We start from the raw sequence: 11,063 nt of genomic DNA, 5'->3' as shown, positions 1-11,063 counted from the left end.
CCCCCCCCCCCCCCCCCTGAAACACCTATTTGGTTCAGATATAATGAAAACTATAACGCCGCTTTTTTTTTTGTGTGTGTGTGGCTTCAGTCGGAAGCGGTTTAGCGAGAAACAGGCGGAACAGTGGTGGGCAGAGAACAGAGTTCGTGTCTACGAACAATACAACGTACGTATAGTTGATAAGTCCAGTGTGGGTTTAGGAAGTGAAGACATTCCTCATTGAATTCGTTTTTTTTTTACCCCAAAATAACACGGAATCGGATTTCTCACCAGTCGTAAATTTTTTTCGATGAAAATGGCCCCTCTTAAATCTGGTTTCCATAAGTTTGTGGGGAAATCGGGTATAGAGATTAGAAGTTTTCTTTTCTTCTTTTGGGCCCTTGCGTATGATTAGTTAGTTTAGTTTGACTTGTGTATCGTGGGTTACAGGGTGTGTACGTGTCTTCCTGGGTTGGGATTTGATATCGTATGGTGTATTGGTATTTGTATTTGGGGTGAAATTTAGGAAATTGTAAATTCCTTGTGGGGTAATACTGTAAATTCTGCAAGCATATTATACTCGTGTGTTTTCTTCGCTTCTAAGTGAACACAAGCCAACCGGAAATCTTCTTCTGTAAATCTGAACAATGTTAATGGCTCTTTTGCTTTTTTATTCGAAGGAGAATCACACTCTGAATCTAATAAACAATCTAGTAATCTTTTGTATTTTCATAGATACAACTAGGGATGGAAATTTCGAATTTTGATTTGGATTTTTTTGATAAAGACATCGACGAGCTGTGTACATCAAGAGGAACAATGTGACTTTTGATCAAGCTATAGCAGAAAGTATGAATTATCAAAAGCAACGGCAGCAGCGTGTAATTTAATTTCTTTTATAAATCTAGAGCCTAATCTCCGACCTCGTTAAATTGGAAGCAGCAAAACTTTCAAAGCAGAAGTCATAATAAAACTCCCATTTTTATGTTTTTTCCCCACTTGCTTCAGTTGGAACCTAAAATTATAAACTAAACTTGGATGTTCTAGTGATAAGAAAACATTCAAAACATGTTTTATCTCGGATTCAAATCTAAACGAGAAACGATATATTCACTCGAACTTCTTTGGTTCTCTAGGAGATATAATTGGAAAGAACTGATAAACTTTCGGATTATTAAAAAAAATTATAAACTACAAAAGTCAGTGTGCTGTTTTTGATAGATGCATCCCTGAAAACCACAAAGGGAGAAACTGAACAGACACGTAAATTTCAGAGGAAACATGTGCTTTGTAATCAATTTCTCCGTGCTAGTGCTGCAGCAACACCGCCAGCAACAAGTCCAACAGCAGTAACGGCGATACCAATGCCGATAACGCCATCTACATAAGAAGAAGAAAAAAACATGGAGTGGTTATCTTTAAAGTTTTTGGTGGAAGAAGAAGAGGAGGAATATTACCAGTCACAATTCGGTCCTCGATGGACTTTTTAAGTGCCTGAGCCTGTCTCCACTCTGGTTCGAGCTAAACCAAGAAAGCATAAGGGCCTTAAAGAGGCAAATGCCGTTATTCAAGAGTTTTGAACCATCTGGGTTCAGAAGATCGAACCTCTAAACATTTCTCCACGAGTTCCCTGCTCCTTGGAAAGTCACCGCTTCGATAATACCCCACAGCAAGGAGATAGAGCTTCTCCCTCGATTTCAATGGACTTGTTTCGTTAGCCAACGAAGCTGTGAACAACCCGCATTGGATGCAAAAATACATAACACAAACTCCCACAAGAGATTGAGGAAGAATGTAATTATATTGCATGTCAATTAGAATGTTTAGACCGTCTTCATCGAATTACCTTCAAGCATAGCTATCCCGCGCTGGACATCCGCGGGTTTCTTTGAATGAACGAGAGCCCAGGATAGACGCATGATGCATTCATTCTTAAGCCCTTCGTCGGAACCTTTCTCGGCCTCTGCAACTTCTTTCTCACAGCCCTGAGGATGTGCTAATTTGTCAAAAGGAAAGCATACATCCAGACACCTAATCAGTCATGCAAGGGTTTCGAAATTTCCAAATCAATGGAAAAAAATCTTTCCTCCGAGAAAACACACAAATACAACCATAAATATAAGCTATTGAATTATCTTAGTAGATGACATTTTCCGTTTCACATTCATCAAGTTTGCTTTTGTGATTGAACATCTATCTACACAAAAGCAATGTCGAAACAGAATTAATGAACGCATATACACTTCTATTCACAAACATATACGTAATCACATCCGTTCACAAGCAGAGCGAAAGAGTTCCGAATCAGAAGACTAGATTCAAGGCAACGGACGAATTCGGAAAAATCCTAATTTGAGGAATCCAAGGCCAATCACAGGCTTACCGATATGATATCGGAATCGCACAAAGGAAACTGATCGCCGGAGCCTGATCCAGCGCCGGAGAAGAAACCGGAGACCGAATCGAAGAATTTTCCGATCGTCGCATCCATTTCTCGCCGCAGCTTGTTTTTTTTTTCTTTTGTTTTATGTTCACTGGTTTTTATCGGACGTTGTATCTTGGACGAGAAATCTATGCCGGCAAACCGGTTAAGAGAAACCAACCGGTGATTTAACCAAATAAACGGACCAAACTTACCACGAATTAACCAACTAAATTTTACCTTTTTTAAAAAAATTTCCATCCGTTTATTTAAAAGTTCAAACTTAATTTTGATAGAAAAATCCGTAGAAACATCAAACTAATTAAATTTAATCAAATTAATACATAAATTTGAATTTTATCATAACAATACATCAAAACTTCCAAAATATCATTTAATTATTCTGTATCTAATTAATATATAAATTTCAATTTTTAACATAATAATATATTGAATCGTGTCAAATAACACCTAAACAAACATTTTTATTGGTTTTAATTAAAAATAAATGTTAATTTTATATCAAATATAAAACCAACATATCTCTTATACCTATTTTTTTTTATTGTCATACAAAACAAAACATTCCCAATTCCGGTTAATTCCGAATAAAATCGGATTCTCGGTAAGAAAGGATCAAATCTCCGCCACGTGAACACTCCGTCACTCTTTCCACTTTGCGTAATCACCCATTTTTTTTAAATAATAATGGATGATCAAATAATTATCAAATATTACTATATGTTGTATATATCTGAATCTAGATTTTTGTATATATATACATATATATATATATGGGTTTTGCAATGTCGGGATCCTGAGACGATGATGGATACACTGTAGAGGGAACTGGGAAGGGAGAAGAATCCTAATTTTCAGTGTAGAAGAGTTCTACTTGCTCCATCAATGGAGCTTGGGTCTTTCAGCTCGTGCTTCAGGACAAACCCTCCTGTTCTAATCTCACCACCTGTGATTCGGACAAACGCCGAGATTTTCTGGAGACAGAGAAAGAGGAGATCCATGTTCACTGCCTCCGCTGTCTCCTACAAGGACTTTGTCCACTCCGCTCTCGAAGAAACCAGACGACGCGTCGTTCTCGAACCATCTCCTCTCCAGGTATACACGTGGGCTCATTATATATATATATATGTCGCGCCTCTACCAATTATTCTGGCCGCTAGGGTTTTCTTTAGGGTTTAGTGAGTTCTATGGTGATCTAATGGCGGAAATGTTTTAGGTTTAGGGTTTGGAGGAAATGGGTTTCCAGGTTTGCTTGCAACATTGATTTCAGTTACCCAACTGTGTGTACTTTTATGTCACTGTCTTTAGTCTGCAATGTGGAAACAGTATGCGAATATCAAGTTCGAATCTGAAACTTGATTTTTTAGTGTAAAGACCGCCTCTACTCAAATCTTCAACTGTGGTCGAAGGATTATATCGTTAAGACTGTCCATTGAATCTCTTTGGTATCGAAGAAGATCCATTGTAGTGTCCTAATCGGCATATTAGATTTGTAATGATGTCATTCTTGATTATATTAAACTTGACAATGCTGTTTGTCTAACTGCTTTAAGCCTCTGAATCTCCATGTGCTTGAGGTTTGATGTCTTTGGATTACGGAAAGGTCCAAATATACATGAAACCTATCGTGGTGAAGTGAATGGTGCTAGTTTCCTTTCTTTCCATCGGTCATTAATTAGTCACTCCATTCCACTTGAGCTTTCTCTTTGTACTCCCTCCGCTATGTCTACTGCTTTGGACTGCATAACAAATTCAGGATTCGATGTGAATTTTGGAATTTAGATTCATTGATCAGAAGCGGGTTTTCAGGAAAAGTATAATAGAATGACAGCACTTGATGGGAAAACAGAGCTTCAGATGCTAGCTTTCAGATCTTCAAGGATAAGGCTTTTGCGAAGCATGACCATCGTGAGTGAGACAATGCAGGTAAATTTCAAGATCTAGTCCCGGTATCGTATTTTCATGATCTCTTTGGATATTTAACTTCGGTGGAATGTTCACTACAAACTCAGCATAAAAATGTGTCGCTTCTGTCATCATTCACTCCTTTCCAATTCCATCTTGTCTTGAGTTTATGTGTGGATTATGCTATTTGTATTATGTTGCAGGTTTTGGACTTTGCTGGTTTTATGGAGCCTGAGTTTGATGCACCGATATTCTGTGCAAACTGTTTCACATCTGCCAATATGAATATAGTTGTCTTGTAAGTTGTTCCCATATCTTTTTCTCGTTTTGGTTTTAAATAATGTCGAAAGAATCGAATCCGTTTTTCTTTTATCGAAACGAGGAGCTTAGTTTCCAGAACTTGTTTCTTTAGGGACCTAAATCCTTTGCATCAGCTGACCGGTCAGAGAGATTACAAGGAGAAGTATTATAAAAACTTGATGACCTTATACCACAAATATGCTGAGGTGAGCATAATTACTTGGCATAGAACACTAAATCCTACAAAAACCTATCATATATTCAATAGTTCTATAAACTAATCTTCCTGAGCTTACGTATGGCGACTGAACAGAGATTTCATGCAGCTTTTGCCGTGGGGAGGAAAGCTGACTGGTGAATCCATAAAGTTTTTCTCTCCTCTGGTTATTTGGACCAAATTTACCTCTACTCAAGAAAAACATAGAGCTTTATTCTCCGCATTCTTGGATTACTACGAGGTTTTTGCTCTTTTTCGTTCTTCAATTCAAAGTCTCCCTCTTGATCTTGTACTGTTTTTTTTTTCTCGTTTTATAGTTGAGACACGATTGATAATTTCGTTCCGTTTCTCTCTAGGCATGGCTTGAAATGACGGGTCATGTGGTCGAGGAGATGGACGCAGCTAAGGTCATGGCCAACCGGGAAGCACAGCACAAGTACCTGACATGGCGCTCCGAGAAGGTGAGATTTGCCTTCGATTCGTTTGCATGTTCATGGATAGATAGTATACGAGATCATACTTTGGCTTGAACAGAGGGCAGTAAAATCAGTTAATAGGGTTTTGTCATGTGAAACCCAGTTTTTTTTCCGACAACTGTGTGCCGTACTGTCTGATTTCAGGACCCTGGACACGGTGTACTGAGAAGATTAATCGGTGAAACGCATGCAAAGGTATCATCGGCACATCAGTGTTTGGATCTTTTACCTCGCTGTTTCCTGAGTGTTTTTTTTACGATAATCTATCTATACGATGAATCAGGACTTGCTAAGGAACTTCCTCTTTAATGGGGTCGATGAACTAAGCACGAAAACGTTCCTCGATTACTTTCCAGAGTACCGAACAGAAGAAGGGTCTGTAAATTACCAACGAAGTATGGTCGGGAAATCGTTTGAAACCCGTCCGTGGGATGCAAGAGGAGAATTCATCGGCTGAGATTTGTCAGACCTAAACAATCAGAGTATTCAAAGACTCAACCTTTATGGAATATCTCCAGGTTTGTTCAAAACAAATCCCCTCTCTTTCTTACATGAACAAGTTTTAGTGTTCACTTACATAGAAGATGGATACAAAATTTGTCAGAGGTTCGTATATCTTAGTGTTCTTTAGCTGCATGACATGTAAGGGTGATAGTGATACTAAGAAAAACGACATGAAGATTCTTTCGGGTTATGCTGAATCCGATATTCCATATAAGTTTCCGCGCCTTTTGGATGGATAGAATCCGAAAAGATATTTTTTGGTCGAGGTACTGCTCCATTCGGGTAAAAAAAAAAAACAGTCTTTAACTTTGAAATCTTGATACTTTCACCCTCCGTTTCTGTTTTTTTTTTGTCGGTTTTTTCGTGGATTTCGCAGCTGCATATACAAGAACGGGTAAAATTTCGTTGCAGGGAATACAGAGGCGGAGGCAGCGGCTGCGACTATGGCTGTAAAGCTCAAGCACGACTAACTAATGCCGTGGTGACAAGAGTGTGATGACCGAACCGAAATGTCCATCTTGTAGTAATCCGTAGAGATGCATTTGGATCAAGGCATGTTTGCTGTTTTGTAGTTTAAGGTTGAAATTTTATATATTGGGGATGTTCTTTTAGTTCTTACGTATAGTATACATATCAGAATCCAGTGGTGGTAACTAGGGGCAGGTGTTCGGTATTCAGTTCGCGTGCGATTCAACTCTTTCGGTGTACCAATCGGTTATTATTTCATATTCGGCTCACCGTTCAAAAGTTTAGACAATTCGGTTAAAGAAATCATATTTTTCGGTTTGATACGGTTTGATTACGATGGAACAGTTCCGAAACGGTCATCCGTATTGGTAAATGATAAACTTTGTTAATTGGTTCATGATTACCATTTTAAAATTCTCATACTAAATGTAACCATGTTAATGTTATTAACTATAGTTACCTATGGCTCTTCACTCATTTTTGTTTTAGGGTGTCCAAAAATTGATTGGGTTATATAATCTTATACAAATCCTTGAAGATATAACTTTTTTTTTTCAAACTTGAATATTCAAATCAAATTTATAAATAAAAAATTAATTTTGAAAAAATAAATATTTTTAGTGAAAATTGGAAAGCCAATCGAATTTGAATGAAAAAAAACATTTTGAAAAATGTAGCTTATATTAATTTGGATGTTATTGAGTATAACGCATTTAAAAAGTTCTAAATGTATTAAACTCCTTCGCGATTGTAATTCATAAATTTTAAAAATACCCATATGAAAACCATGCCCATTCTATCAATGGAATCTCTGGTTACAAGTAAAACCCTACATGAACATTTTTTTTTTCTCAATGATTTTCAATCATATATATATATATATATATATATATATATATATATTATGATGGTTGCACCATTTAGATGTGTAATAGATTACATATTATTCGGTGATATTATATAAATTCCACAATTTTTTTAGTTAGTGAAATGGATTAAATTCTTCTTAAATAGAGACATTTGTGCTAAATCCGAGCTATAATTAGAATTCTAATTTTTATAATACGAATACTAGTACTATCGCTATATTACAAGTTTCTAACTTTTTTTAGCAAGAATTTACTGATTTAAAAATTGTAGAATCTGATAAATCATATAACGGTGAAAATTTCAGACAGTTAAATTATTATTATTCTTTTTCAGATCGACCAATTATATTATTTGTATAAACATTTAAATGTAATTGTTTTAGCGAAGAAAGGTATCTTGGATAAAATAAATATTTGATGCAACCTTTTTAAGAGATTTTAAAATATATACACACACACACACATTTCTATATATATATATAACGAGCACTTTGACCAAAGAGAAGAGAAAAGGAAACCAAGTGGGAGGGCATTAGAGAGATCGTCTCCCTTCGTCTAACATTCACCTACTCGCCTGTTTCTTCCTCGTTCGAATGGCAGTAAAAAATTTGTGAAGCGTTTCCGAAGAGAGACAGGGACGCCTTCATCGCTCTCTCTCTCTCTCTCCATTTCCTGTGTTTCTTCGCCTAAAGTGAGAGAATCCAAGAGAATCTCTCTCTCTCTCTCTCTCTCTCTCTCTCTCTCTCTCTCTCCGTGCACGTTGAAAGCGTTTCCCAAAGCGAGAGAGAGGATACGAAGCCGACCCACCATTTTCTCTCTCCTACTGAAGTCCTGGATGGGTTTTATGGGTTTCGCTTGCTTCGTTCGTTCGTTCATATATTCTCTCTTCCCGTGAACCCAGAGGATGTTTGTAAACAATTGAGTTCGTGGGCGAAGTTGTCAGGAAAGAGTTCGAGGGGCTTCGGTTTTGCTCGGGAACTGCTCGATCTTTCGATTCCTCGTCTGGATTTTTTGAGACTCGTTTACGATAACGGATTTACCCCGATTGCCGAATTGGCGGAGGCTGTTGCTCCTTTGGTCGGAGTAAGGGATTTCCGGGGGAGATGGTTCGGGTGAAACCTCGAGTTGGTCGGCGGCCGAAGAAGCGCGCTCGGATCGCGAGGATGAAAGAGATCATGCGCGGTGGTTCTGGCGATGAGGAAGATCGACTACATAACGAGGTAAAACCGTTGGAAATTGTCGATTTGAATGATGGATTTGTGGAGAATTCTGGGGTTAGTGATGTTTTCGATGTCAAATTGACTGGGGATGTTGATTTAAATTATGGGCCTGATGAAACCCTAGGTGGGAATTGTGGGTCTGAGACAGATTTGAACGAGAGAGTGGAGGATTTGGGGATTGGAATTGATTTGAATACTGGCTTGGATTTGAATTCGAACGAAGGATTAGGTTTGATTAATGTGAATATCGATTATGAGGATAACTTTAGTGAGAGAAGGAGGGATTTTATTGATCTGAACGTGGATGCGAACTGTGATTTGGACGAAGTTGATGGCTCTGCTTTGGGTGAGCAGAAGAGGGAACGAGGATTTGATTTGAATTTGGAGGTTGATGTGGAGAATAGCAAGGATAACATGGACGTTCAAGTAAATGGATACAGTTCTCTACAAAAGCCTAGCGAGCATGGTTATGCCAATTTCCACCGTGATGTTGAGAATGGAGAAATTAAGGAGGTTAATGTTACTGAAGTTACGCCCGAGCAGCTAATTGAAGAGATTCAGAAGCAAAATAGTGTTTTAGGTCAAGAATTTCATACCCCTGATCCTAATGGGGTCAGTCAGAAGGATGATCTTTCTGATTATGAGGCCGGGGCTGTTGACGAGTCTCATTCTGATCGGAGAAATTCATATGAATTTAGGAATGGTCAGAGGAAGAGAAGAAAAGTTTTAGATAATTCTAATTTCAGGACTGAAACTGTGTTGAGAAGAAGCACTCGCAGTCGTAGAATGTCATCTCGAACTCGTTTCACTACTACATCAACAACTTGCTTATTCGATGAAGTATCTCCTTCTCCTGCAGTTAGTAGTCTGACAGAGGAGAAACATTTAACTATGGATGGGTCTGATGAAACTGCCTTGTTGCCCCCAAAGCCACAATTACCACCATCTTCGTGTAACTTGAGTTTCGAGGGTCTTCCTTTGCTCGATGTCTTTTCTGTCTATTCTTGTCTGAGATCCTTCAGTACTTTATTGTTTCTAAGCCCCTTTGTGTTGGAGGACTTTGTGGAAGCACTGAACTGTCTCTCCCCTAGTCTGTTATTTGATAGCATCCATGTTTCTGTCTTGCAAATATTGAGAAAGCATTTGGAGCAAGTTGCTGGAGATGGTGACCTATCTGCCTATGATTGCCTAAGGTATGTTCTCTCTGCACTCGGGCTTTCAGAATAGATGATTTGTATCTCTTAATCGTGTCTCTGTTGTAGGGATTTGATGCTTCTCCATTTCCGGTTCTTACATTTGCTGGCGTCTTTGGATGTAGGAGTCTTGATTGGGATATGCTGGATGTGGTTACTTATCCTCTTTTTGTGGTCGAATACCTGCTATTTTGTGGCTCAGATCACAACCCTGGACTGGATCTTGCCCGTTTGAACTTTTTTAGGAGTGAATACTTCAAACAACCCGCGACTCTGAAAATTGAGATACTTCGCCGCCTGTGTGACGACATGATTGAGGCTCAATCTGTGAGATCAGAGCTTAATAAAAGGTCTTTGGCACCCGAATTTGAAATGGAACCTGATAGGCACATGAACGCTGAAGTGAGAAGGAGAAGGCAAACTATGATGGAACCGGCTGATGATTTGTCTTTGAATGATGACGTCGTTGATTTTTCTTCTGACTGGAACAGTGATGAGTGCTGCCTTTGTAAGATGGATGGGAGCTTACTGTGCTGTGATGGCTGTCCAGCAGCCTATCACTCTAAGTGTGTTGGTGTTGCCAGTCATCTTTTGACTGAGGGTGATTGGTACTGCCCTGAATGTTCATTTGATCGGCTTAGGCCAGGATTAAAGCCTGGAAAGCTAGTTCGAGGAGCAGAGTACTTAGGAACTGATCCCCATGGACGGCAATACTATAGCAGTTGTGGGTACCTATTGGTGTAAGTATCACTGAACCTATACTTTGGATTCACCCCTATGACTACTTATTTCTGATAGTGAAAACTATTTGCATGAATATTTTTATGGTTTTCTTTTGTCTCAACTCATGGGATCATACAAATAATTGGAGATTTGGTTATGTGGAGCAGTATCTCAGCCTCCACATGTTCGCTTTAAAAACGTGCTATGTGTGTTGCTATTTGAAGAATTTGAAGCGGGTTTATGGTTTCTGCCTATCGTGTATATTAATATCTATTATAGAACCTTGATGAGCATTGTGCATTGTTGGGTTGTGAGTGACTCAAAAGACTGCTAGATGATATTCACAGTTTTCTGCTCTATTCTTCTGATGTTGCTCATACTATCCATTTCGACACCCTAAAGTTAAATGATTAGGTTTGGTGCACCTAACAGAATGATGGTTATCTAAGACTTTATCTGCTGTGAGATGTAAAATGTCTTCCTCAGTAGAAACCATTTCCTGTATAACTATGGCCTCGTCTGCTGTTCCTAGTCTTTTCTATGAAGTTGAAGGGTATGGTGATACATGCAAAATGACCTGCTTCCTATCCCTTTGTTCTGTTACAAAATGTTGCCCAAAATCTCTGATATAGATAGTGGTATGTTTGTTACATGGTGATATGTTTATAGTTACTACAATAGACAGGCACAAAAGGTCCTTTAAGTCAAGGATGATAAATTAATGAGATACGTTCTTATTTACAAAATCTGTTTACAGTCAGGCTCA

The 11,063-nt window shown here is 38.5% G+C and overlaps 4 protein-coding genes across 7 annotated transcripts in view; 3 read left to right on the top strand and 1 right to left on the bottom strand.

Annotated features, from left to right (window-relative positions):
• Window positions 1-618, top strand: part of LOC104799120 (bifunctional serine/threonine-protein kinase/NEDD4-like E3 ubiquitin-protein ligase) — a 6,550-nt gene extending 5,932 nt beyond the window's left edge. Inside the window, exon 10 of the mRNA XM_010521482.2 lies at window positions 91-618. Within this exon, the coding sequence (XP_010519784.1) occupies window positions 91-223 (133 nt within the window). The 3' untranslated portion in view covers window positions 224-618. The remainder of the gene's footprint in view (window positions 1-90) is intronic.
• A 503-nt stretch (window positions 619-1,121) lies between these two features.
• LOC104799119 (mitochondrial fission 1 protein B) lies at window positions 1,122-2,523 on the bottom strand. Of its 2 annotated transcripts, none has more exons than XM_010521478.1 (5): window positions 2,363-2,521; window positions 1,826-1,964; window positions 1,585-1,706; window positions 1,437-1,500; window positions 1,122-1,359 (listed from the first exon to the last, which is right to left on the bottom strand). In XM_010521478.1, exons 1-5 carry the CDS (start codon window positions 2,468-2,470, stop codon window positions 1,274-1,276), a joined length of 519 nt encoding a protein of 172 aa, XP_010519780.1. In that variant the 5' UTR covers window positions 2,471-2,521; the 3' UTR covers window positions 1,122-1,273. The 2 variants fall into 2 exon arrangements, with proteins under 2 accessions (XP_010519780.1, XP_010519781.1); XM_010521479.1 differs by having other exon boundaries at window positions 1,321-1,359; window positions 1,437-1,490; window positions 2,363-2,523.
• Window positions 2,524-3,205: 682 nt separating this feature from the next.
• Window positions 3,206-6,531, top strand: LOC104799118 (phytochromobilin:ferredoxin oxidoreductase, chloroplastic). 3 transcript variants are annotated; one of them, XM_010521475.1, is made up of 9 exons: window positions 3,206-3,517; window positions 4,232-4,348; window positions 4,531-4,625; window positions 4,740-4,833; window positions 4,954-5,085; window positions 5,201-5,305; window positions 5,465-5,515; window positions 5,604-5,838; window positions 6,245-6,531. In XM_010521475.1, the coding sequence occupies exons 1-8, from the start codon at window positions 3,308-3,310 to the stop codon at window positions 5,775-5,777; spliced, it is 978 nt and encodes a 325-aa protein (XP_010519777.1). In that variant the 5' UTR covers window positions 3,206-3,307; the 3' UTR covers window positions 5,778-5,838; window positions 6,245-6,531. The 3 variants fall into 3 exon arrangements, with proteins under 3 accessions (XP_010519777.1, XP_010519776.1, XP_010519779.1); XM_010521474.1 differs by having other exon boundaries at window positions 6,236-6,531; XM_010521477.2 differs by having other exon boundaries at window positions 3,457-3,517; window positions 4,205-4,348; window positions 6,236-6,531.
• Window positions 6,268-11,063, top strand: part of LOC104799696 (DDT domain-containing protein PTM-like) — a 9,852-nt gene continuing 5,056 nt past the window's right edge. The window contains 5 exon segments of the mRNA XM_010522335.2: window positions 6,268-6,273; window positions 8,085-8,177; window positions 8,179-8,242; window positions 8,245-9,574; window positions 9,700-10,314. Coding sequence (XP_010520637.2) covers window positions 6,268-6,273; window positions 8,085-8,177; window positions 8,179-8,242; window positions 8,245-9,574; window positions 9,700-10,314 — 2,108 coding nt within the window.

Source organism: Tarenaya hassleriana, unplaced genomic scaffold, assembly GCF_000463585.1.
Source record: "Tarenaya hassleriana unplaced genomic scaffold, ASM46358v1 Cleome6, whole genome shotgun sequence".
NCBI classification, from domain to species: Eukaryota; Viridiplantae; Streptophyta; class Magnoliopsida; order Brassicales; family Cleomaceae; genus Tarenaya; species Tarenaya hassleriana.
Note: the sequence above shows the minus strand (reverse complement) of the source record. Positions and strands in the feature narration are given on the sequence as shown.